General features: G+C 29.4%; 2 protein-coding genes and 2 pseudogenes across 10 annotated transcripts in view; all 4 read right to left on the bottom strand.

The window, feature by feature from the left end:
• The window catches only part of LOC149885926 (E3 SUMO-protein ligase ZBED1-like), a 131,892-nt gene extending 123,985 nt beyond the window's left edge, over positions 1 to 7,907 (bottom strand). The window contains exon 1 of the mRNA XM_090092448.1: positions 5,265 to 7,907. Within this exon, the coding sequence (XP_089948574.1) occupies positions 5,277 to 7,325 (2,049 nt within the window). The 5' untranslated portion in view covers positions 7,326 to 7,907 and the 3' untranslated portion in view covers positions 5,265 to 5,276. The remainder of the gene's footprint in view (positions 1 to 5,264) is intronic.
• LOC149885928 (uncharacterized) lies at positions 1,848 to 2,842 on the bottom strand (annotated as a pseudogene).
• LOC149885927 (uncharacterized) lies at positions 2,744 to 3,809 on the bottom strand (annotated as a pseudogene).
• Positions 7,908 to 9,974: 2,067 nt separating the features above from the next.
• Positions 9,975 to 27,312, bottom strand: LOC145184094 (tectonin beta-propeller repeat-containing protein 1-like). 9 transcript variants are annotated; one of them, XM_090092437.1, is made up of 20 exons: positions 26,528 to 27,312; positions 26,221 to 26,361; positions 24,728 to 24,850; positions 24,513 to 24,560; positions 24,102 to 24,218; positions 23,403 to 23,580; positions 21,916 to 22,013; positions 20,523 to 20,624; positions 20,283 to 20,388; positions 19,631 to 19,836; positions 16,642 to 17,255; positions 16,222 to 16,392; positions 15,777 to 15,851; positions 15,597 to 15,653; positions 15,317 to 15,479; positions 14,997 to 15,132; positions 14,050 to 14,139; positions 13,853 to 13,959; positions 10,715 to 10,795; positions 9,975 to 10,482 (listed from the first exon to the last, which is right to left on the bottom strand). In XM_090092437.1, the coding sequence occupies exons 1-20, from the start codon at positions 26,801 to 26,803 to the stop codon at positions 10,261 to 10,263; spliced, it is 3,111 nt and encodes a 1,036-aa protein (XP_089948563.1). In that variant the 5' UTR covers positions 26,804 to 27,312; the 3' UTR covers positions 9,975 to 10,260. The 9 variants fall into 9 exon arrangements, 8 of the variants coding, with proteins under 8 accessions (XP_089948563.1, XP_089948565.1, XP_089948564.1 ...); XM_090092439.1 differs by having other exon boundaries at positions 26,221 to 26,348; positions 26,528 to 26,855; XR_016453960.1 differs by lacking the exon at positions 15,777 to 15,851 and having other exon boundaries at positions 14,050 to 14,479.
• Positions 27,313 to 27,452: the final 140 nt, after the last annotated feature.

Below are 27,452 nucleotides of genomic sequence, written 5' to 3'. Positions count from 1 at the left end.
AACGACCAAAGAAGGAACAGAAGAATTAATAAGAAACAGTTTTTTTATATAGTTTAAAGTGGAGAATATATTATTTGTTAATAACAAAAAAAGATTTGTTATTCATAAAGAAAATAGGGAAGAAACATATCACGCGCCAAGAAAAGTAAGCGCGTATTATAACACAAGTCAGAGTACTGCCATTACACAGAACCACCCTATCCTCCGTAAATACAAACCATTAAACCCCATTCCTCGTAAAGAAACCCCGACTCACAATATTTACATGATAAATAAAATAAATACTTTTCTTAAAAAAAGACCCGCCTCACATATAGCTGAGTAATTATTTTTATAAATATATTTCTTATTCACTTATGAAAACAGTCTTAATCTTATTCTTGTAATTTATCTCTAAAGGTAAATAGTAAAATATTTTTCTTTTATCTGTATAAATATTTTACGTAAATCAATTAATTTGCTCGAAATTTCCTTTAAAACTATGAGAACCATTGACAAATTCATTTCAATCCTTTCCCGTCAAGTTTTCATAAAATTTCGTAATTGACGATTCTTCCGATATTTACTATCGAAGATTTTTTACAAACCCATTCGTTACTAACGTACTATTAAAGAAAATTATACACATTGGGGAAGTTCGTGTATCTAGGACCTCATTATACCTAGGGCCACTCCACTTTATTTGAAAACCAGGTGATTGGTTATACAAGTTTCTATTTTTTAATCCTATTTTGAGTCTCAGAGAGCGTTGCTACGGCAAGTTATAACCGTAAAACATTTTTTGATATACTAAAGTTTTGCTGTTACTATCTTATGTTGTTTTACAATCCTATAGGATATGCTTTTCTATAGGTTCTTGTATATAATATTGTTTGTTACTAAGTACTAAATGCGATATCATTAAGTTTATTCTTAATACGGGTTTTTTGATAGATGAAGTTTTGCACGAAGCTATCAACTCTTTTACCTTGGACCATGTGTGGTTCTCTAGTAAAGAATTTGTTTGATCGCGAGGTTGATTGTTTAATTCTGATTGGTGCAGAGTGTTTTTTTTCTGCGGTTGTTCTGTGGATACCATTTTACGTGTAGAATTAGTCGTCAATTTTGCTAAGAATTATTAGTTAATTTTGTTATTTATGTAAGTTTTGCAATATTTAAAATATAAAAGATATAATTATTCTATATAATAGTCTCAAAAGAATTCAGTACTTTACCAAATACAAGCGGGAACGAATATGTACGGTCACGGTATATGGTATGGGCCAACCGTACATATACGGTCAATTGTGTTTCATATACTAAATGAATTCTGTCATTTTTAACCAAACAGGTTAAAAATGACAGAACTGATCTAGTATATAAAACACAATTTTGTAAACAAAGAACACTATATATAAAGCACCATTTATAAAAATATCCATGATGTCATTTACGAACTTTAACGCAAATTATATACGGAAAATTACGAATCAAATAATGACGTTTTTGACAAAAAAAATGCAATTAACTTAATCGATTTTCGTAGAGAGCCTATATACTCAGAGAGCGGACATACGGAAAACGGCGGCCATGTTTTTGCCAAACTAGCGTATGACACATGAATTCAAGTAAAATCAATTGAAACTTAAAAACATTATAAAAAAACAATTAAACACATAATTTTATTTTAAAAAAAAACAAAAGGTTTTAAAAAATAAAACTTTTTTTGTTTTTTTTCAAAGCTATTTTTTGACAAAAATTTATTTGGCAAATACTTAAAAAAAAACAGCAAAAAAATAGTTGTAATCTACAAAATAACTTGACAAAGGTTTTACAATTTTTTTTATAAATTAGTTCTTAAGTTGAACTTAAACTTTTAGTGCCAATGCATGCATTGCCATACTCTTGCTGCCAAGTTTACAAGAACTTTTTTTATCTCTTTTCTTTTTACATAATAAACGCTTTTTTTTTTAAGGCTAAACATTTTAAGTCTAAATGTTATAAACCTGTTTTGTAGCTTCAATTTAATTTGATGACAATTAGGATACAAAGTTAAACTTTTAATTTGTTCATCAGAATTCATTTTCTCTATAAGCATAGTATTACAATTCTTTTGGAAAACAAGGCACGGCTCAAATGATCTGAATATTAACTCCATTTGTAAAAAAAATGAAAAAGTTGTTTCATTTGCAAAAAATAAATTTCCCACTTTGTACTCTTTGCCTATAACAAACTTTGCATAATCAGCATTTACTCTATTTTTAGAACCTAGAGATTCAAAACAAATTGTCAAATTTTTTCAACTTTTTTAACTCTAGAAATTATGTACCCTGCAATATTAAACAAACAATTTTTCTCAGCATCACTTTGGATTAAGCTGGAGATTTTGGGCAACTCAAATAAGTTTCAAGTTATTTTTGAATTGAAGAGCAGTAGGAACTACTTGTTTTGCACGTACCAATGAAAAAAGATTTTCTAAGCAGTCCTGGATAAATCGTGATGTCATTAGAAAATCAAACTTTTTTTCTAGAAGAAACTTATTTTGCAAGTTAATAACTGATGTTGTTGATAATATAACACCAAATTGAATAGGTTTCCACATTATTTTTCCACTTTGGCTTAATACTTTTAAACCACGAAATATCTCTATGACCTCATTTAAAAACGTTATTGTTTCATTGTAAAATTTGTTATTTTTCATGCTAAGAGCCATACCAGGGCTTCGTGAAGTCATTAATGTAAAAGAGATGTTCTTATATTCTTTAATAAATGTGGCACATCTGCTTAAAAATCAATAGTACGAGTTGGGTCACATGGGTGTTTAATTGAACTAGAAATAATGCCCCTTTAAGTACAGCTAATATTAAAAGATTTCCACATTGCCTGGTTAATAGCACCCATATCAGAAGTAACACTATTAATTTTTAATCCTATTTCTTCAGTACAATTTATTATAGATAGGGCAATTTTTTTTAAAACACCCCTATTAACAGAACTTCCAGTATAATAATATGCAACAGTTTGTTTCCACCTTGTAGATATTCCTCCAAGCATAAAAACTAAAGCATGGTTAGCTTGGCCATAATGTTCAGGTAATGTAACAAATCCATAAGAGCTTGTAGATGTGTCATAGTCAACACTTTCAGTTATAGACATTTCATCTAAAATTAAAACACATTCTTTTGCGTGAATTTTCATAACATCAACTTTAGTTTTCATAAAGTCAAAGACTTCTGTCAAAATGCCACTTTGAAATTTTAGTCTTTCTAATCTTCGTTGTAGGGTACGTAATGATGGATATGGTAAATTTAAATGAAGTAAGTTTTCATAACCACTTTGACCACATGTAAATTTGAGTTCTAATGCTTCATTTATAGTATCATTTAACCATTTAATGAATTTCATATTTTTTCTACTAAGGGATTAAATTTGATCTTCTTTAAATATTGTTTTGAGAACACTAAATTTATCTCTCTTTTTAAAATTATGCTTTTGAATAGCATTTATTCTTGCTTTAGATTTTTAAATATTTATCTTTTTCATTTGAATAATGACTTTTTTTTCTAATTTCTCCAATTTTGCATTTAAATCTTGTATAAGTGAGTTTTTATCAATGTCAGTAGCACAAAGTGATTCAGATACTTCATTGTTATTTACTTCAATCAAAATATTTTCAACGACTTCTTCACTTTCTATACAACTAATTTTCATTTTTTTTGGTATTGGAAAGCGCTTGACCGGATTTTTTCGCTTATGTTTCGGACTAACGTGGTTAAAGATAGTAGGAATGGCATTAAGCTTGAGTTTTTTTTATCCATCTTCTCTGGTCTTTTCCCATTGATCAGCATCAAAGTGTGTCTAAATAAAAAAATTGAACGAACATTATGTATTTTCATTGATTCTACAATAAATTATTCTTAGGATGAATAACATAATATTTTGTTATACTTACTTCACTTAAATGCATCTGGTAAGATATTTTTCTTCTTTCCGAGAAAGAAGAAAATTATCTTACCAGATGCATTTAAGTGCTATGCACTGTAGGTTTTAGTCCATCAGCAGAATATGTTTTATTGCACCAGTTCAAAACACTTTTATAAGTGCAGATCGTAAAGCAAATACGCCCGATCCTTTTGTCATTTACGATTTTAACGAAATTGTAGATCAAATTTTGAAGAAGAAAGAGTTAAAATGTGAACAACTTAGGAATTGTGATGAATAAAGAATTCCCACAGATCAAAGTTGTTGCAACGTGTAGTGCAACTGGAGAAGTTTTGGATCCTTTGAAAAGAGTTCAGTGGAAAAAAAACTTTCACAGTTTACGAAAGGGCAAAAAAAACTCTTTTAAAAGCCTACTGAAGAATTTTTGGAGTGGTTTAATGAATTTTCAAATTAGATCAATGATTGAAAATTATTACAAATGGTCTCGTGTATAGAAGTTGTTAAAAATTTTAGTTTGCTGCTCATTTTTTCTACTTGTTGTAGGCATTGAACGTTTACTACTACTTGTTGTAGGCATTGAACGTTTCTTGCTTTTAAAAACAAAAATAAGACACTTTGCTCGAATGAATGCTCGAACATCCTTTGATCGAGAGAAGCAGTTTAAAAAAATTTTTTTTTCTTGATTTGTATTGTTTTTACATACGGAATTACATTTGGTAATATGGCTCTACATTTACATACGGAATTACATTTGGTAATATGGCTCTACATTTACATACGGAATTACATTTGGTAATATGGCTCTACATTTACATACGGAATTACATTTGGTAATATGGCTCTACATTTACATACGGAATTACATTTGGTAATATGGCTCTACATTTACATACGGAATTACATTTGGTAATATGGCTCTACATTTACATACGGAATTACATTTGGTAATATGGCTCTACATTTACATACGGAATTACATTTGGTAATATGTAGAGACCGCCGATTCGTTACTGTTTATCGGTTTGCGGATTGTGCACCGAATTATCTATGCTAAACGGTTCAAACTACTTACGGATTGATTTGATCCGAAAATAATTTATCGGAAAATAATTCGTTAAAATTTTTTCGGATTATTTTTTCGGATTGCAATCCGATTCGATACTTTCGGATCGGATTGCAATTCGAAAAATTTTTTTCGAATTGGAATCCGAACCGATATTATTTTTACGGATTTATAAAAAAAGCTTTCGAATTAAGATTCATTTTTATTTATTTATAATATTCAAATATACAATGAAACGAAATGATTTCCTTGTTAAGAAATAAAAAAAAGTCAAAATCACACTGAAAATTAATCATTTTCCAAATTCATTTCCTGGCCACACAATGTCTTGAATTTTACTGAGTTGCTTAGTGTTTTCTTTCATATATACCAACATCTCAACCTTTGAGATTGAAAGATTGGTTCTTCTAGAGCTGTATATATACCCTGCTGTTGAGAAAACTCTTTCAGATGTTGATGATGCAGCAGGTATACAGAGGTTTTTTCTGGCCAGCCTTGACATTATTGGGTAAATATACTGGTTTTGTTTCCAGAATTCCAGTACATTTGTATTTGCTGGAACTGGTTTTGAATTCAAATACCCCTCAATTTCAGTAGAAATGGCTTTCTTGGTGCTTGTTTCACCTCCAGGATTAATGTAACCTGCACCAAACACTTTCTTCCTCAGTTGTTCAGTGAAATCAAAGTCGTCATCATCTTCATCATCCAACATTGAAGGGGAAGGAGTGCTTTGGCTAGCCAAAATTTCTTTTTTTGACAGTTCTTCCATAGCTTTTTTTACTGCAGTTTTGACTACTTCAAATTTTTCCCCCTCATCCACAAAGCACATGCCCTTGCTGTTAGGATCTAAAAAATGAGCTATAGAGAATTCAATATTCATCAACTCCCCTTCGAATCTTTTGTTTAGATCTTCATTGAAGTAGTGAGCAAGCTCTGATGACACCTCGGTTTTTGGCTTGATCATCTCCCTTGCTAATCTTCCTCTGATGTTGTATAGGCAATTAATAACGGAACAGATGCTAACATTCTTTTCACTGCTGCATTTCTCAGAGAATTCTGAAAAGCCTCTCAGAAGCCGGATGACAGATTGAATAGATTCCACTTCATCACCTGTTGGTAAAAGATCTGTCAACTTACAACCTCCAGAAACAGTAGGGTTCGGATTCTTTAAAGAATGCATCGCCGGAAGAAGATCCACCACAGACTCCATTTGATGGAGGTCAGAGTTCCATCTTGTGGGGCATCTCTGTACTAACTTCGTTCTGGAGTTTTTTAAGGCTTTGGCAGCATTAACTAAAGTCATAGCTTTTTGAGAGGACTGGTTGAAGTGACCTACTAATTTTGTTATTTTGTGGTTGAGAATTGACCATTTTGGACATCTTTTATCATCGACAGCACCACTGACAACTAGATTTAGACGGTGGTCGACACACCAAATTGCACTTTGAACCCCAATTGATTTCCTAACACCTGCTTGGACATTAGCTGCACCGTCGACTGTTATCCAGGTTTTGACTCCAAAATCAAGTTCCAGTTTGTTGATAGATTCATTGAGCTTCTTGGCAATATTATCGGCAGTATGTTGTTCGGGGAAGTAGGACATTTCTACCAAGAAGCGCTTTAATTGGAACTTTGAATCTATATAGTGGAGTGTAAGGCTCATGAAAGACAAATTGGTGTGATCAGTGGTCCACACGTCGGATGTAAAAGCCACTCCATCAAGATTTGACTTGTCTGAATTGAAAATGTTTTTTACTTGTTCCTTGATGAATTTAAAAAGGAGAGGAATGTATTTTGTAGATATATTCTTTGCTGTAATGGTTCTGAATTGACCGTTGGTTGCAGTTCTCATCATCCGGGTGAATGCGTCAGTTTCTACAATAGAAAATGGTTGAGTGTCCTCAATCACCCATTTAGTAATGTCAACAACAGTTCTTATTTGATTGATGTCAGTAACTTCCCATTCAGGTTTGGTAGCCTGTTTTCTGCCTTGCAGTGTCTGTGTGTTGGAAGTGCCACAAGTTCCACTTGGTCCAGGCTGTGGCGATACTGGTGTATCTTTTTGTGTTTGTGGACATCTCCTCTTTTTTCCTCTTTCTTGTGTTTGTTCAAAATCTGAATCTTCAGAGGCAAGCTCATCAAAAATGTCTGGTATTGTTGATTTTTGCTTGTCTTTCCTTTCTAATTGTTTATATAAATTCAAGTGGACTCTTTTCAAATGGTTCCTTAAAGGACTTGTGGTGCTTTTATTGATTAAGTATATTTTGCCACAGCCCTTGCATTTTGCCTTGTTTTCCTCCACATTGTTGAAGAATTCCCAAATATTAGACAGCTTAGGCATCTGAAAAGAAAAAAAAAGTGAAATAAAAAAAAAAAAGAAACGAATCAGATTGAGTTTGCCATATCGGATCGGACGAATATTTCAGATTATTTATTGAATTTAAAATCCACAAAAACGGATCAGATTGTTAATAAGGATTACTTTTCGGATTAAAAATTCGAAAACACGGATCAAATCACATTTTCGATTTACTGACTTTTTATTGAAATACTTGCCTCAATATTTCCTTAATATTTGCCTTAATAAAACGTGATAGTTTTTGATGCATACAAACAGTTTCCGAAAAAAAACTAATTATTTATTAAGTTATTTGAATATTTTCCTTAATATTCGTCTTAACAATAAATGATATTTTAGAGGCATGCATAAAATTTTCAATAAAAGAACTAATTATTTGCCTTAATTATTGAAATGAGCGTAACAATTTTTCAAACTAGTTTTTATCTCTATTTCTATTTTTATTTCTGTTAATATTTAAGTAGAAGAAATATTACAATATAAATTTTATCGGACCAATCCACTAATTGAAGCAATCCGCAAAGCGAAATAATTCGCAAAGGAATTCGATCCACAAAAAAAAAAAAAAAACCCGCAAAAATTCAGTTTGAAATATTCTTAACTTTTAAATCAAATTAATATAATATTGGCTTACCGTAATAAATGTAGGTGAAGAATAGTAGACTTGATCTGTTGAACGAATTGTTGTATGTTAAGATTTCCAAATAGAACTGATTGAAAATAAAAAAGAAATCCACTATTTATAGGACGCGCACATAATAAAAACGTAATTTTTTTGGACCACACCATTTAATGGTGACGCGAACGGAACGCGATTCGTATAATTCGCTAAACAAATTAAAGTTAAATTGATTTGTAAAAATTTTTCGGATTAATAATCTGAACAGCAAAGAGAATCCGCAAAAAAAAAAATCCGCTAGTGGTTCGTAAAAATTTTTCGGATTGATAATCCGAACAGCGAAGTGAATCCGCAAAAAAAAAATTCGCTAGTGGTTCGTAAATTAGTTTTCGGATTATTAATCCGAAAAATTTTTACGAACTGGCTATTTTAATCCGCAAAATAAGTCGGATTGGCTTTTTGCGGATTTTACGAACCGAATCGGCGGTGCCTAGTAATATGGCTCTACGTTTACATACGGAATTACATTTGGTAATGCAATTTCTATATTTAAATCAACAGGAAATTTACTAGTAAACTTGAGCTGTAGGATACTATAGAACATTTCGATCTACGCCTTCTCAAAAGATACGAGAATTGGGTTCGGTTGGGCAAACCCAAAGAAAATACAGAAACTATTGCAATAAAATTAATTACCTCAAGTAAATGCCTACTTATCGATACCATCTTACATTCAAATTTGACTAGCGACTATCTATCGTTACCCATAGTCGAATCAATTCGATCTGATCATTATATCCAGTCTTTTTGGCCCAGGGTTGACAGAAAAAATGTTAAACTTGAACATTATCTCTACTTCTACTTTGAAGCTTATAAATTTTGTGTCCTTTGAGACTTTAAGATGCATTCTCTTTTTTTCCACAAGTGACAACGATCCAGTTTCCTCTGGTTTCAGAAGATTTATTACTACTTATTGGTCATCTTTCTTCTAAGCTCTTTAATTTTTGTTTTGCATTAAGGCTGACACACTGATGGATTGCACCTCGGAGTAAGACTTCGGAGTTTGTGGAATGAAATCATTTGAACTAAAACTGATTTAATTAATGATTACATTGAAAATATCACCGATGAATAATCAACAAAAAGAAACGTTTGAAGGTATTTTACATATTTAACTGTTTTACTGTTAACTGTTTTAAATTGTTTAAATTTTGTTTTTTTATTGTTTTTTTTTTTTCGTTATTTATCTTGTCGGTGTTGTCAGAAAATCCAATTTTGCAATAATATCCGATTTGCTGAGAGATTTTGAAGCTATTTTTCAGCGTTTACGATTAAAAAATATAAAAATTTATCTTTCAATATAAACTGTCATAACCGTAATTTTTTACCGTAAAATTTGTATTCATGTTGTCTTAACCCTTTCCAGTCCAATTTATTTAATTTCAATAAAAAATTAAAATATTTAGTTAAAAACAAATGAAAATCAAAAGTTTTTAAACAAAATTGTAGAGCCAATTTTCATAAGCGCGAAATTTATGATATTTTGAATAACTTGTTACCATATGGCAATGGAATGGATGGGAAAGGGTTAACTAAATTATTTAAAAAATGCAGAAAAAATTTTGTGAATTAAATGATCCAAAGAATGTTTTTTTATTAAAAGCATTTTTATTCATAAAGCTGTTTATTTTTCTTTATTAGACAAATAAGATGAAAAAACTTTATCGGATTCTTAACCTAAACAATTTTTAATTTTTTTTAAACTAAAAATTTTTTATTTTGATTTTTTCGAGCATCCACTTCAAACAGCGGCTGAAAACGTCGCTTAAAAATGACGCTTTTTTTTTAAAAATAAATTGTACACTTCGAGATTGAAGTTAAAGTACTAAAAATAACATATTTAGATTATTGATGGTGATTTTGGAAACTTTTATAGAAAATGTAATACGTTTTTATTAACCAAAAAAACTATTGTTCATTTTACTCTTGTAACAATTAGAAAACAGAAGCAATCCTTTGAAATATTTTTTTTTACTATACCACAATATATTTCTTTATTCTTACAGATTTGGATCTTTTCTCTACAATTAGATTTTTGACTATAAATTCTCAAAGTTCTAATTTTAATAAAGTGTTGGATTTACACAGAAAGGAGAATAAATTTAAAAATACCACCTTTACTGACATGAAGCTACAGCTAGGGTGTTACCAAAAATGTATAAAATATTTTATTCTAAGAAATTCCCTATAGGATGCATACAAAATTAATGATTCATCCAAAATTGTAAAACTTAGTCTTTACTTTGCAGATTTGTAAAAACTGTAAATATCAACACTGTACGGATCAATTCTTTCAGTTGTCTCTTCAGAGTAAGTTTCGTAAGTATTATCAAGAGCGTTATTTGCTGGAGTTGTAATTTCCTTATTGAGATGAGAAGGCGAATCTGTTCGGTAGTCTGTATCGTCGTCTACGCTTTTTATTTTTGGAATCGATCGAATGCATACCGAGTTCCAATCGTTCTGAGCAAACAAAACGAAAAAATTCATGATAAATTGCCGAGCAACTTAAAAATGACAATTATAAAACCCGGAAATAAACTGAAAACAATAAGATTTATTCTTCAATGACTTCATTTACAATTTGCATTCAAAATGTTGTGTAATTATTTTAGAAACTTTAAAAGATTTTTTACATACAAGTAAACTATCATTGTTTTGGAATTTCTTAGTCGTAAAAACGTAGTTTTCTTACCATAAGCACGTCTGTTAATTTGAATTGACCATTAATTTGACCCTCAACAATTTTTAGAGTGCCATTTTGGACAACAACAATCTTAACAAACAGAAAATCAAATAAATATGTAAAAAGTAAATACAGCAACTTCAATTAAACCAGGGTTGCCACAGTAAAAATGTAAAATTAAAGCACTTCGAGACTTTTTTCTCTTCAAGACTTTTATAAGGCATGCTATCGGAAAAATCTGCCCACCTTTCTTGATCAAAAAAGGATGTAAGAAAGCTTAAATGTATTTAAATCAATATATTTCTGAAAAATTAAGACTGTAAAGATTACATATTAATAGGGAAAAAAAAATAATTAAGTTTTACAGAAAACTCTGACTTTCTTTTTGATGCCTCCCATAAGTTTCTGGACAGAGTGATTTTTGTAAGCGTAATCCCATTTTTTCTTCAAATCTGTAGCTGATTTTACTGTTTTTCCACTTAATTTAAATTTCTTTTTTATGATGGCCCAATATTTTTCAATAGGACGTAATTCGGGGCAGTTTGGAGGATTCATCTTTTTCGGAACCAACATCACTCCATTATCATCGAAAACATTTGAGCATCTTTTGAGTAATATATTGTGGCTAAATCTGGCCAAATCAATACTGAAGTACTTCTATGAGCTTTAATTAGTCGTTTTATACGAGAAAGACAACATTTCACGTATTCCGAAAATTTCATTGTGCCCAAACAAACATGAATTGGCGATTTTTTGCCGCAAGAGCAAAGTGCCTGCCAAATCATCAATTTCTTCGAAAATTTATCAGTCATTACATACTTGTATTTATCACTTACATTTCCTCTTATTTTAGAAGCATAGTAGCACTGCCCAGGAATTTGTTTAAAATCCATTTTAACATAACTTTCGTCATCCATCAAAATGCATCCATTATGTTTTGTTAACAAGTTGTCATACAACTTTTGAGCTCGACTCTTTGCGGTTGAATTTTGTTTATCGTTTCGATTTGGCATTTTAACTACTTTAAAACTTTGATATCCAAGTCTCTGAAGGTTTCCAATTTTTTTGTACACAAATGGCGACAGTTTTTTCGCTCGATATCTATCAGACCAATCAGGATGTTCTTCCAATGAAGTCTCCAACCGTTCGAGAGCTCTAGGATTTGCTGTGCGTTTTTTTCGACCACTTCCTTGTTTTCTCAGAATAGTTTTCTGTTCTGTAAACCGTTTAAGAACAGTATCTACAGTTCTTCTTGATATTTTTAATGATTTCGCCAACTTTCTATTCAATAAAGTTGGATTTTTTAAGTGTTTGTCCACAATCAAAAATCTTTGTTTAGTTTGCTCGGTTGACATTTTGAAACTAAATAATATTTTTAATTATTTTTTTCTGCCAAAATGTTCTATCATACAAACACTACCACACGCAAAAAAATAATTTCCAAAAAACGATCGTTAACTAGCTTTACCACACCGCAAAAGGTGGGCAGATTTTTCCGATAGCATGCCTTACAAAAAACTCCAGAATGTCTCCGAAATTTTTAAATTTTAACTAAAAACTTTTATCAAATTTCATATAAATGAAAGAAGGTAAATTTTTCGCTTGTAAATATCTACATCTTTATCTATACAGATATTGATAATGTATGTATGTATGTATGTATGTATGTATGTATGTATGTATGTATGTATGTATGTATGTATGTATGTATGTATGTATGTATGTATGTATGTATGTATGTATGTATGCATATATATGATTTTTTTCTTAGAATGTCTCTCAACATAATCATCACAGCTACAAGCTCATCACAGCTCCTTGTTTTAAATTGTCACTGAACATGTCGCTAAACATATGGACTTCTTTGATTTGATTAGAAGTAAATGGAAGAATTTTGTTGATGAATGGTATAACTGAAGACTTTGTATGATCAGTTGAAAAAAATAGTTAATGCTTTTAACTCAACGCGCCAGAGTGCGAGACTCATAATTGAAACTTGGTTTTAACTAAAACGAGCCACTTGTGATTTTTTTGATCGAAACACTTTGCATTTTTACCGCAGTCGTTTTTAGTCCCAGTTCATTACCGTAATTTGAGATTTATTTTCCATTAAAATTTCTTGAAAATTGTTGATTGATTTTACTTAACATATGCGAATTTACCGCATAAGTTTCAGAGCGCGGCTTAATTCAAGTCAGAGTTTTGATTTAGGCGAACAAGCTATTTTTTATGGGGATCTCCTTTCAATTTTTCTCGATATCTCGATATTAAACTTTTCTATGGACATGTTTCTTTCTTTCAGAACTTTGAGAAACTTAATTGGCTTAATGTTCTGCATAACATTTTCTCTTTCTTCTAACTTCGACTCTATTTAAAGCATTTAAAAATTTATTTGAATATTTCACAACTATTTATAATTATTTACAGTTTATTTATAATATAACTATTTACTGTTTAACACACTTTGGAATTTTAAAATACAGAGATAAACTTAATCCAGCGAAAGCCACAACAAAATATCAACCAAAATGGCTAGAATTCTTAAAAAAATGGTTAGAATTCTTAAAAACACTAATTAACCCTTTGTTTGCTTTCAAGAATGCAACAGTTTTTAAACTATATGTTTATCTATTTCAGTTCAAGCATTTTTAGAGCAGAAAAATAGTATATTTACTACTTTTTATTAAATTAATTTCTAAAAAAAGGCTTAAAACTTTCAACAACAAAAATTTCAATTAGGTAACCCAATTTTTTTTTATATTTAAGTTTAGTGACACTTATTTTCGCAGACATGTTTGTGACAAAAAGTTTATAAATTAGGCTAAAAAGTTCAAAAGGATTCACTTCAAAATATGTATTTAATTTGTAAGAACCGTCTTAAAAATATGGAATCATTTTGTTAAAATTGGGTCAAAACTGGGCCTTGAACTTTAGTCACTTTTCCAAACCATAAAAAGGAAAAACTGCTAAAATTGAGTAAACATACTTTACACTGCTCAAATATTTTCTGCTCAAAACTCTAAAATATCAGGACCAATTTCCTGCTTGAAACTTTAAAAAATCAGGACCGATAATGAAATCAAAGACTACCTAGGACCTGTGACAACCCTGCAGGCCAATCAGATATGAAATTACTGATGAAATTACCTGGTCATTTTGATTCACAGAAACTGAAGTCACGTTATCCAACACCTTAACCCAAGCTGTTCCTTCTGGGTAGATTTCTGAAACATTTGCACGATAGTACATTGAAGCTGACAATGAGAAAAAGAATGTAAAACTTATAAAACTTTCCAAAACCTAAAAACTATATGCAGTGATGTCATTGCAAAATGTGTCTATACCTGTATTATCCAGAACAACAACCACAGTTGCTCCAGCCGAAATACTTTTTATGATAAATCCTTCTTTTAATATATGAATCCAATGAGTACCTAAAAAACTTCAACTTGAACAAAAATAGTCACTAAATCAAACTAAGCTGGCGATTTGAATTAAGACACATCAAAATTATTTTTTGATGCAAAATCTGGCAAAGTTGGAAAACTAAGTTTTTACAAAACATTTCATTAATGTAAAATATAACACAAATTTATTTAGTTAAGAAAGTTTTATTTACTGTCTCTCTTCATTTCATAATTATATTGTAACACACAATCTGTATTACAATATAATTAATGATCCCCAAAACGTTTGAAAAGCTGTAGATAGTTGAAAATTGAAGATTTGGTTTCTGACTAGAATAAATCAGAAGATTGAAGGTTTGGGTTCTCACTAGAATGATTCAGAAGATTTAAGCAAAAACTTGTTTTTGGTCAAAAAATATGACAAAGTGAACAAAAATAATTTTTCACAAAAATTGATTTCCTGAAGGTTATAGCTAAATTTGGAACAAAAACAAATTTTCTTTAGAAAAATGATTCTTCTATAATCCCAGAAAATCTTTTTTAAAAAAATTTTTTTAATGAATGTTTATTTCTTTAAATTAGTTTTGAATTTCTTGTAAATTGTTTTTATTACTTTTCAAACAATAAATTTTTGACTATTCAAGAGTATATATCAATTAAATGTTAGTATCTTAATGTAAATAAAAAGTTGCAATCCCAGATAGATAAGAATAAATAAGTACCATAGAAAATACCATTTGCAGGTAAACAAAAACTTATTTAAAAAATTTATTTAAATTCTGCAGTAGTTATTTTTTAAATGCTTATAAATTAGCAAGTAATATACTGTAACATACTTAGCGTTGCACAAATTATAGAGGGGTCACATTTCACAACTTACTTACCAAGAGCAGAATTTTCATGGAACCCAGCTCGAAAAAAACATGATCCATCTTCTGCAACACACCAAACTTTGCTATTTACCCCAACTGATATGCATACAGCTGGTATGTCTATAAGGACTATTTGCCATGAATCACCCTAAAGATCAGAACGGCTTTTTTATTAATGCAAAACTTATTTAAGATATATTACAAAAAAATTTATTGCTTGAAAAGTAATAAAAACAATTCACAAGAAATTCAAAACTAATTTAAAGAAATAAACATTCGTTAAAAAAATTTTTTTTAAAAAGATTTTCTGGGATTTTAAGAAAAGCACTCACTTGAGGATTCTCCTTAGTGATACCAGATCTAACCATAACATCACCATGACAACTAACTGCCCATATGCAACAACTAAGTTGCTGCATATTGATTGAAAGATCACGTATGGTTGCATCAGTTGGAACTTCTTTCCAAGGACCATGCGTTGTTATTAAGCAAAGTCTATAATGATGCATTGTTGATGCATTAGAAATGAATGCATTTCCAGTAACAAATGTGAAATATAGTAAAATTATGAAAAGCAGGCTGTTTAAAGTCACATTTTTAAAAACTGCAAACCTTTTCCATCTTCTTCTCCTGACATAGTCATTTATTCCCTTGTAAGAGTGATAATGCCTAAAAAATTTATCATCATTAATATCTGTATGTGTTAGAAGAAAATTTTTTGGACATTAATAAAGGATGGTTTATGCAACAACGAAATATCGTACTCAAATTAAAAAAAAAAAACAAGACTACATTTTCATTGTTTGCTCATTAAGACTCTGTCTATAGCAAAAACTGTTTTTGTTCTTGTGGTATGCTGCAGACATTCTAAACTAATTAGTATGTATTAAGTAACAACAAAAAGATAGAAATTATAGACCCAAACAGATAAAATGAAATCAAAGAATTGTATTTAGCTAATGAAAAACATACAACTGTTCTCAAAGGCTGTAGATGAGTTAAGTAAAAAAGTGTAAGACAAATAAAAACTAAAAGATAACTACAAAATAAAAGACAACTACTTAAAACTGAAACACAACAATGATCTAAGATGTTACTAGATAATTTATAATAGAAAACAAAAAAAGCTGAATAGATGCCTAAAGACAATCAAATAACTGTAAAAAAGCTAAAACAATAATTTAGAAGGTATAAAAAAAACTAAGCACCAACCCCTGCTCTTAAACTTGCAATATACCTTGGAAAATCAACTGCATACTGCCAACCCATCTCATCTACTTCATGACTATAATCAATTTCCCATTCATTAAGCCACTTACTAGATTTTGTGGGCAATCTGTATTTATCTTTAGAACAATCATACACTCCACTTTCATCACTCCAATGCCAACGATCACTTGGTAAAAATCTTAAATTTAAAAATACAAGAAAAATAAATATGTAATAGAAAATGAGTTTAAAATAAAATTTAATCATTATTGTTATTAGAACAAATTACAATTATTGTAATTAAATTAAAAATACTATTTTAACTATTGTAAATACTACTCTTAAAATTTAACTTGAAAATCAATATTTCAAATACTGCAATATTCAAAATGTTAAACATTATTTAATAATTCTGAAACTATTATGCAACAGTAGAAAACGTTTCTACCTATCTGAATAACCCTCTATAGGATTCCATCTTTTATTTTCATAAATAAAATGCTCTTCCACAAGTCTTTGTTCAAATAATTGATTAGGGCTGTAAGAGTAAGCATGACCATCATTTCCTAAAGCCCATATCATGCCATCCACACCGGATATAACTCTTGAAACCTGACCTGGAACTGACAACCATTTTTGGGTTTGCAAATCAGAAAAATCAGGTTGGGAACCAGCACATACAAAAATCTCTCCTAATGTTGATGTGGACCATATATTTACATCAAGTATATTATGCAAACTGAAGTTTAGGCAACTCAACCATTCAATAAGTAAAGCCTCAGTCTCTAGACTTATCACAAAATAATTATTTTCATGAGTTTGTATTGAAAATGAATTCAAGTGGGATGATTCTTTAATACGATGAGCACATTTGATCATATTTTTAGGGAGCCGAATTTCTTGGCTTTCATTTTTTTGCTGATAGTGTATAAAAATGTTATATGAACTGTTGTCTGATAAAGTATCTGGTTTATACAAAAGAGAACATTTAATCCATACATTGGAATCATTGCTATCAATGAGAAGGTAACCTTGCTCTTTTTTATTCCATGATTTGTCCTTCTGAAAATAAAAAAAAAACAAACAAAAATTTGAAAATTATTTAAACCTTAAAGTTTACAAAAATTTTAAAAGATAGTAAAATTTCTATTGTTTAATAAGCTTATATAATTACATAATTATGCATCACTATGCTTAACATCATGATTAACAAGCATCATGATGCTTATTAATCTTTATTCATCACCATGATGGTGATGCTTATTATCACTAATCTTCATAATCACAATGCTTATTAATCATCAACCATTAATCATGATATTTTATAGGCATCATGAAATCATCAACCTAATCATGATATTTTATTTGATACTTTATATATGAACCATCATTATATTTTATAGGCATTATGATAATTAGTAAGCATCATGAATCATAACCACTTTGAAAAAAGATAAAGAAACAGAAAGCAGCATTTAAATTACAAACAACAAAATCTTCATAAAAATCATACTCTCATAGCAAATATGTATCTGCATTCTTTTTAAATATAAGGTAAACTGGGGTAACTTTGACATATTTTTTAAACAGTTATCAGCCAAAAAAAAAAAAAAAATTAAATCATTAAATTGTTTTTTTTTTCTATGGTTGAATCTTTGGATTACATTTGCATTTCTAGATTGTTTAAAACAATAATTAGTCTCACTACACAGAGTTTTATAAACCTACTTAATATGTCAATGTTCCCCCAGGCATGGAAAGTTGCAGTGGCGTTTTCTCTGGTTGATTACAACCAGAAGAAGCTGCGTTGCTTGAAACCTGATGCTACCTGATTTACTAATTACACTTCTACTTTCTAGCATTAAAAAAACAACTTTCAACAAAGTTGTTTTTTCCTCAAAGCTATAAGGATCTTTTTACCTTTCTTCAAATACTTCTTTTATTTGTGTACCTGTTCTACTCTCATTCACCTTCTTACCTCATCTTAGGTAAGCCATTCAGCTAACACCTGACACGTGCCCATTTTTCATTTTTATCTAGAGGTGTAGTTTGCTTTAAATGTGATAGAGATTTGCTTTAAATGTGTAAGAGTTAGTGTTGTGTTTGTTGACACAAATGGAAGTTGAACTTTGGCTTCAATATTTTCATGCACATGTTCGTCAGCATTTAGAGTTAACTCTTTCTGATGTGTTAGTGGCATCTACGAGGAAGTCTTGTTGCTAGCAATTTTCTCTCTGTTAATTGGGTACATTTCACAAGCCTCAAATTCATTAAGGGAGTTAACTATAAAGGATGTACTGCATTCTTTATGCACTTCAATAATCCAGGAAATGCTTATCCACATTGCTATTAAAGCTCTTGTCAAAGTAAATGCGCATTTTTGCCAAACACTTTTCACAGCCTTAAATACACCCACATCAAGTGGCTGCAGAATGCTGTTTGTATGAGTTGGTAAGCACTAGAACTCTGTTATTTTGTATTGTGAGCTTGAAAATCTGTGGAGATATGTGCAAATTATAACCATCAAAAATCAACAGTTTAGTTCTATTTAGGTTACTAGTTCCAGCAACATAACTTCAAGAACCAACCAATGAATTACTCACTTCCATCCACCCAGAATCAGAACATGTATAGAACATATCTTCAGGACCACCAGAACATCATCTGTTATGTAGGTGTTTACCTTTATACAACACATACATCAGCAGATACTCATGAACAACTAAGCAGCAAATCTTTATGGTGTACATGGATTTTGTCAAGTTTACCACTGGCTTGTGTGAGTTTTTAGCACTATGTTTAAAGAACATCATTGCATACATACATCCTGTTTGCTGAGAGTGGCTAAAACACTCATCTTATCAGCTCATTTCTTCACATTCTCCAACCTATAGAGCCAATCAATATCTGGTTTGCAATGTTGAAACGAATGCTCATCACCATTTGGGATATTTGGGGGTAACATTGATACTATGTCAAAGCTGCCCCATTTTTGAAAAATGTCAATATTGTAAACAATCAGGCAGTTACAAAAATAATGTAGAAATGGCATTGACAGCTGTAAATTGACAAATACTGTAAGAAAACTTGTAGCTTATTACAGCTGAAACAGAACTTTTGCTAAAGTTCAAATTAAGCAAGTTAATAAACACAATCGAACTAGCGAAAACATTTCAAGAAAATACCCAATAATTAAGCAAAATGACACTTGTAATAAAAACTGCAAACTCTATTCCTATTATAGATACATTTTAAATAAGTTACAAGTTTTATGTGTTCTGTGAGTTATTTAACAAAAAGTGTCCAAGTTACCCCAGTTTACCTTATTTTTGCATTTACAAGATATTAATAAATGATGGACTTAGTTTATTAAATGGCTGTTTTCAAGACATTTTGTCAAAAAAAGCTCTTGGAAAAACGAGAAAGCAAATCTTTACATAATTGATAGCAAGTTCACCAAAATTGCACATTTCTCTCCTATTCCTCTCATTTAACTGATACAACAAATCTGTTCTCCAGTCCCCACCAGCTGTTGCTAAGCTGGAAATGCTAGAGCTTTGAGAAATATTGACACTTTTTAGGCTATCAACAACTGCACTGTCTATATTACATGCACCGCTGTCAAAAGACCTCCATGTTGAAGCTAAAGAGGTAATATTCAATAATATTTGATGTAAATAATAAAGAATTAACAAGATTTGATGTAAATTTTAGAAAAGGTGTACACCTGTGTATAAGTTGACCTAAAAGTTGATCTGCTTTGTAGCCCTTTAGAAGATTTTTTTAAAATCATCTTTTTATGAAAAATGGATTACTAGCCACAAAAACTAGAGATATTTTCTGAATCTTGTTACATGTTTCAACACTAGTTGAAAAAAATACTTTGTTAGTGTTTATAACAACTCTATCAATATCAAGGTCTGTTTATCAAGCTAATATTTAAGTAAAAAGTCATTTTATACACAGATATACACATGGAAAGTATAGATAAATACAAACAGACTGCTGGTTTCTATACCAGTTTTAATATAATTTACAGTAATAATTTTCATAGCTGTAATAGTTTTCTAAAAAAATAATTTTAATTACCACTTGTTGAAAATTTAATTAATTTCCATTCTCTACCAACTAGCTCATCAGGTGTAACATTAGTTCGAACATATATATTATGACCATCTTCGCTCAATGCAAATACCTGAGTATTGTAAAGCTAAACCATGTACTGACTTTATTATATCTATTCAAATATTACTTATATCTATATAAATACTATGTAACTTTGTTCTCTATATTTAAAAATAAAAACTATTAACAAATGAAATGAAAAACCTGGTTATTTGGTCCAATATTAACAAAAGAAAATACTCCAATCATTTCAATCCACTTCTCTCCAATTTCATTTTTGTTAGTCAATCCTCCTCTGAAAAATATCTGCAAAAAAAAAGTTAAAAAAATGAGATGTCTTAGGAAATGTCAGAACAACTAAGTATGCTGTTATGTTATGTTATGTATGTATGTAATATATGTATGTCTTGCTACTTTGTCCCAAAGGTGCAAAATACATCATTAGGGGACAGTATTGTTAAGATGGAACATGAGAATTTTATATTGTAGTCTTTATATTTCTCACAAGTTCTAAAATCCCTACTGGATTAAGATTTAAATTTTTTTCCAAATTAAAAAGCTAAAAAATTTTTTATCTAAACATGTGACTTTTTTTTTACAATGTGGCTGTTAGTGTTTTTTCTTAGGATTCTTAAGTTTGTTTGATTAAAAGTAGACTTTTTAATAGCTAATCTCTAATTTCAATATTACATTATGTTGTTTGTTTCCAATCATTACTGCTATATTATAGTTGATCACTTTACCTATTTTGATAACTATTAAAGTTGTGTCATCTATTAGACCTATTTAAAAAAAAAAAAAAAATCGTAAAGAGGACAAAAATATTTTTTTCTACCATTTTGTATGGAATGAAATCAAAAAATCAAGAAATGATAGAAAAAACTATAAAAAATTGAATATTTATTGCTCCTGAGAACATTTTGATATTTTCATGTTAAAATAAGCAAATAAATGCTCATAAACTCAATGTTGACCAAACACCATCTTTGCATTAAATAGTCACATCAGAATTTCATAGTGATTAAAACAGTATTTATATATATTTGCTGAATGTTAGATTAATTATAAAGAAAATAATTAACTTTTTTAAGTAAATGAAACAAAAATAAAAGCTTTTTTTTACCAAAGTAATAAGAAAATAGTATCTGAAAACTTTTTTTACTGAACTTTCAAGTTATTGCTTCTGCAATTTTGAGAATTTTAAGTGAAAAATGGTCTAAAAATGACAAAATGTTTTATGAAAATCTTATAGAATTTCTATAATCTTTTGGGATTCTATAAAAGACTTATAGAACTTCTTTAACTCATACAGAATTGGTATTCATATAGAATTGATATTCATATAGAATAGGTATATTAATAGGCTTTTGAAATATTATAGAACTTTTTGTCCTGGGAAAGTCCATGAGAAAACTTTGAAAAAAATAAACAAAGAAAAACAATCAAACTTTTCCTTCAAAAACTTTTCAAAGCATCATTCAAAAGTAATCAAATATAAAATAGATGTAAACTTCTTTTCAAAAAATCAACTAAAACCTGGAGAACAATAATAAATTTAACAAATATTTAATAAAAATTAAAATATTAATGAGAATACTTTTTTGTTTTTAGACAAACCCCACACAACATTCTTCCCCACTGCCACTTGTTGAAATTCTTCACCTTTTGGGCAATCTACTTCCCTCCAAGATGTACCTGAGTTAAAAACCTCACACAATAAATTCAATCTCTTTTAAAATTCTTTTTTCATAATAAAAAAGAAATCTTTCTTACTTCATTTTTTTAATCATTTATTGCATGTAGTGTGCTAATTTACCCATCATAATTTATATAATTAGGTTGGTTGATAGATATATTAATTTCAAAAAATAATATTTTTTTGGTTCCTACAACCAATTTCTGCAGCATGTAAACATTAACTTTTGCTTAAAAGTCTAAAACTGTAAGAGGGAAAAAGTAATCAAAACCCTTTGAGGGGGTATGACCTTGTGCATTAAATGTATCCAGTAGTCTAAAACATTCAAAAAATGTTTAGTAAGTAACCAAGCCTTTCATGATCAAAGTTAAAGCTTGGATCAAGAGGGACCCTCTTAAGGCTAAAATGGCCAGAGACATGAATATGTACATGAAGACTGTCAGAAGGGTTGTCAAAAATCATTTTGAACCCAAATCTTGAGCTAGAAAAAAAAAAAATTTTTCTTACTCTTTATCTAAAGAAACAGAGGCTTCATAAGTGTAAGAAGACTCTTTGAATTTTTAAAAAAAAATCTCCGCCAATCTTCTTTTCAGATGACAAGTATTTTATTGTTGACCAGATCCACAACAGCAGAACAAAGAGAAAGAACATCTCTACCTTGAAGTTTGAGGACATCTTTGATAATAATCAAACAATTAGTCAAACAAAATAACCTAACCAGGTTATGGTCTTTTGGCTTGACTGCTTCAAATGACCTCAAAATACCTGTGTTTCTAACATCAGGCTTCAGGTGTGTTAAATTACCTAGAGAAAGTTCTTTGATCATATGATATTCCTTGGATACAAGTCAGCTCTAATAGTGAAAAAGAAATTGTCTTCATGCAGAATGGAGCACCCTGTCACACAGTAAACTTGGTTCAAGACTGGCACAAAAATAAAACCAAATTTTAGCCTAAACTTATCCAATTTCTCCATATAAGCTCACATTCAAGCAGGGGCTGATACTAAAAAATACCCAAACTTTGATGAAATCTGGTACTCCCTCTTCTTAGTCTTAGGACAACCTCTTAGCTGATTACATCCGGCACACCTGCAAGAAGTTTATCATGCCTTGATGCTATGATCAAAGCTCAAAAAGGAATAATTTCTAAATCTTTAACAGTATATATGGTACAAACACTGCAACTAAATTAATTTGCATTTTTTAATACAATTAAATTTAGTTCATTAATGGGTAAATTGGCAGGTTACATGCATCAATATTTGTAGAATGCAAAAAGAACAGTAAAAAGTAATCTTAAAAGTATTGTTAACTCAATTAATGTAACAAACTTTCAGCATAACATAAGGCTCCCTGTAGTAATACCCTAAAAGTAGTAATTTCTAACCTATTTGACATTTGTGCGACACACCTTGCCGCACCACTGCATAACCATCCCAGGTACAACCCCATAAATGCCCATCTGGCCCCACAGAAATTTGTAAGAAATTAATATTATCTGATTTTACTTCAAGCCACAACTCTCCTTGTGGACACGTTCTAGTAATACCAGCACGATAAAGTACCTAAAGTACAAACTGAAAACTTTTATCCGACTAATTTCAAATAATTAATACAAAGGATTTCTATTAAGCTTATTTCAAATAACTAATATGAATGATTTCTATTAGCTAATTTTAAATAATTGTTAAGCTAATTCACAAAATCTGCAGGTATTGGTAATGGTCCAGTGATTAAAATTAAAATTTAATTACACTTAAATGAAAAAAAGTTAAATTTTTATTCAGAATGGTTTTAAATACATATTTACAGGTTTTGTGAGATGGTTAGAACTTGTGTCAAGTACTCTAAAGTATTTTTCTCATAAAAAAAAGTGAATACCGCGAAACACACCTCAAAAAACAAATCTTTACCCTTAAATGTTTTAAAGCAAAACATGGTTTCTAAAACATGGTTTCTTAAACAAATTTCCATCTAACTTTTTGTAAGGGTTGTATTTGGGACCTGACTGCATATTAAAATTAAAAAATTATAAATCAATTTTATGAAAAGCACAGATAAGTTTTAAACAAATAGTAATGCTTACTCTTCCAGAAAAGGTGATTGCCCACACTGCTAGATATCCTGGTTGCTGACCTTGTAATTGGAAACCTCCTACACTTATATCTTGATAAAGATCTTCTGGTGCATTAATTTCAGGTATCTATGCAATTTTTAAAATTGGGTTAAAAACTATAATTGTGTACAGTGCAATAAAATAGATTTTAGAAATGTTTCTATTTATTATTAATAAAAAGGATGCTACCTTTTGTAATGTTTGCCTGTAAAAAAAATTATTTTTTTTAAACAAAAAACTATTTATATTCTACAAAACTATATTGTAGAATGTATTTGTATTTATAAAAAAAAAAAAAAAAAAAAATTTTAAACTAAAATGTTTTCTTAATACTTATCTTTAAAACTTAACCAAATTTAAAACAAATTTAAAATTACTAACCGCAGTTATATTCTTTGCTGACTTTTCAGCCACAAAGCCTTCTGTCAACTAATTGAAAGAAATTTAAAATAGGTCAGTGAACCAATTGAAAATTTACGTTTCTAAAAGTATTTCAAAACTTTTTTAAATTTTAACATCTTAAACTTTTATCATTTGAAACATTACAATCTTCCTCAAGAGAATATTCAAAAAAATATCAGCCACATTTTACTTACAGCACTCCACTTATTATAAGAGATAAATTTTCGGTAACGAATCCATTTTCTTCGACGAACAAATGATATCTTTCCTGGTTCACTGTGATACTTTGCTGGAAAGTCAAAGGCATACTGCCAGCCCTAAAAGAAGAGGTAAATGTAACATTGAACTTAATCTTCATTTCTTTTTCTTTTTCAAATGAAAAAATTGTGGGTCAAACAAAAAGAATAAATAAAAATTTTTTAGAGATGTTTTTGAAATTTAAGTTAATAATCCAGCCCCATTAAGATTATCAAAAAAAGAAAAATAAAAAAAAAACATCTTCAAGTAAAAAAAACATCTATGTTTCTTCAAGTAAAAAAAAAAAACACCACATCTAAAAAGATTTTTTTTTTCTTCAGTTGATCAGTTGATTTTTAAATTTTGAAAACACAGATTAGCATTAACTGTTAGCATAATTTGTTCTTAGAGGAATTAAGCGATGTTCTCCGGAGACACAAGTTACTTTTATGAGCTATCAAAAAAAACTCTTCTTGTTGCAATCAATATTAAACATGGAATTTTTTAAAATAACTTGATTCAATATAAAGAAATCTAAGTTAATCAAAAACAAAATCATTAATAAGAATTAGAATTGTAAAGAAAATAACTTTTTTTGTGATATAAAAACTGATTTTACTTCAATTAAATCTTTTGATGTTGAAACTAGAGAACATGTTTTGTGAAGACCAAGGGTTTTCATTTATTAAGATGACAAACAGTAATTTAAAAAAAATTAGGGCATTAAAAATTATTTGTTTTATCATAAAAAAGTGATAATACTCGATTAAGAAACACTTTTTTTCTTTTGACAGGAAAAATAATTCTTTACAACTAATGCCACAAACAAGTTCACTAGTTTACTTTTTTGTTAATTCAGTTTTAACAAGCGTATAAAAAAAAACGTCACATAATACTGTAAAAGAAAACTGGTGTGCAAATCTTTATAAACTGATTTCCATTCTATTTTCTTCTCAACTATGAGTCATAATTAGTTTATTAACTAATGTTAGATTGATCATTTATTATAAAGTACTGCATAAATTTAAAGATAACCTAATTAGTCACATTTAAGATTTTCTTTTGAGATTAGTTTACAATCGCAGGTCCTATTTTAACAGGAGAGATCAGATTTTAACATTTTGATATATCTGCTTTATAAAGATCACAAAAAGGGTATAAACTTTGTTTGATGCTTTTAAATTCATTGATAAAAGGTTTCAACTAGTAAAAACTATTCCTGGTAATAGAAGTTACCCCTAGTATGTACCACACCACAAGAATGCAATTGATTACAGAAAATTATGATGATGACTTGTAACTCTTAATGGGCTTTTAAAAAATTAAAATCTATTTAAAAAATTTAGCAACTTCATCATAGAATAGATGATCACTTTTAAAACAGAAATAAATAAAAAAACAGTGTATTAAAAAATAAAAATGCTTTTATAGTTTATAAATAAATAAAAACCTCTGAATCACAGTTGATTGATTTATCAACAATCCAGTTACCTTCCCAACACCAGTCTTCTGAAGGAAGATTTATCAATTCAGGCTTACGTTCATTTTTACCATCTTTAGAACTCCAATGCCAACGATCTGAAAAAAGTAGCTAAAAATATAAAAACAGATTTTTTATTGATTTGCTGCAATTAATTGGTGATGATCAAAACAGTTCAAGATATTATTAGATAATATAAGATAGTGCTAAGTAAAAAAAAACATAATAAACTCAAATAGAATAAATTACATATTGTACAGAGGAACATTCAACTTACTGACTTTTCTGACCATCCATAACTCATTGACCACCTCTCATTCTCATAACAACTTTCTCCTACCTTGATTGGAAGATCAGTTTCTAATACACAGAAATAAATATTCTGGTCTGCGCAGACAGCCCATGCACAAGTAGGGGTAGTTACAATACGTTTAAATCCATTTACCTTTGAGATTTGGAGAATGTTATCTACTATGTCACATTCTAATGTTTCTAATGAAAGTTTGTGTAGTTTTCCTTGGAAATTAGTAGCAAGCAAAACTTTTTCAAGCATTAGCAATTGAGAACCACATTGAGTAAATATTATGTGATTAAACTATACTCCTGTAACAACAATAATAACTATTAACATTTTTAAGTGAATAAAAAAATAAAAAAAAGAAAATAGATTCTTACATTACAATAATTCCATGTACTGTAAAAAATATCATGAAGTTTCAACCAATGTGCAACCAAACCTATGGATACTTGCTGCTACTTTAATAAAATTAAGATTCCTTACATCACATTACATTATATTACTAGGTCATAAAAGTTTTTTCATCTGGGCATATGCCATCTTTCAAAATTGCCAACAATTGTAACTTCAAGTCTCAAGAAAACTTACAGTATAATCAATAAACTGCATACTTTATTAAAAAATTAAGTAAAACAGATTTTTTTTAAGATTATAAAATATTGAAGAACACAAAGATTATTAGTTTTTTAATACTTTATAACTGAAAAACATTTTTAAAAATAGCATCAAATAATGTCTCCGCTGCAACTGTGCTGATCTCAAAAATAAAATAAACTACAAAAAAAATTTATTTGCTTTCATATTTAATTAGCTGCTTCAATATGTTGACGTAAAGATTTCTAACACCATTACAAAAAAAAACTCTGTGTGTTTGTGCATAAACACTAGTTTAATAGTTAATATT

The sequence above is a fragment of the Hydra viridissima genome, unplaced genomic scaffold (assembly GCF_058129835.1).
Source record: "Hydra viridissima isolate aposymbiotic clone 2 unplaced genomic scaffold, HvirCarnegie_v1 scaffold_7, whole genome shotgun sequence".
In the NCBI taxonomy this organism is placed as follows: domain Eukaryota; kingdom Metazoa; phylum Cnidaria; class Hydrozoa; order Anthoathecata; family Hydridae; genus Hydra; species Hydra viridissima.
This window is presented reverse-complemented; position numbering and strand designations above follow the sequence as displayed.

Coding starts and splice junctions, on each gene's coding strand:
- LOC145184094 (XM_090092437.1), bottom strand. CDS start 26,803: ATGCTTGAAAAAGTTTTGCTTGCTACTAATTTCCAAGGAAAACTACAC. Junction 17,256..19,630: donor GTGAACTTGCTATCAATTAT/GTAAAGATTTGC, acceptor TTTTATTTTCAG/AAGGACAAATCATGGAATAA. Junction 14,140..14,996: donor CCATGAAAATTCTGCTCTTG/GTAAGTAAGTTG, acceptor GAAGTTTTTTAG/GTACTCATTGGATTCATATA.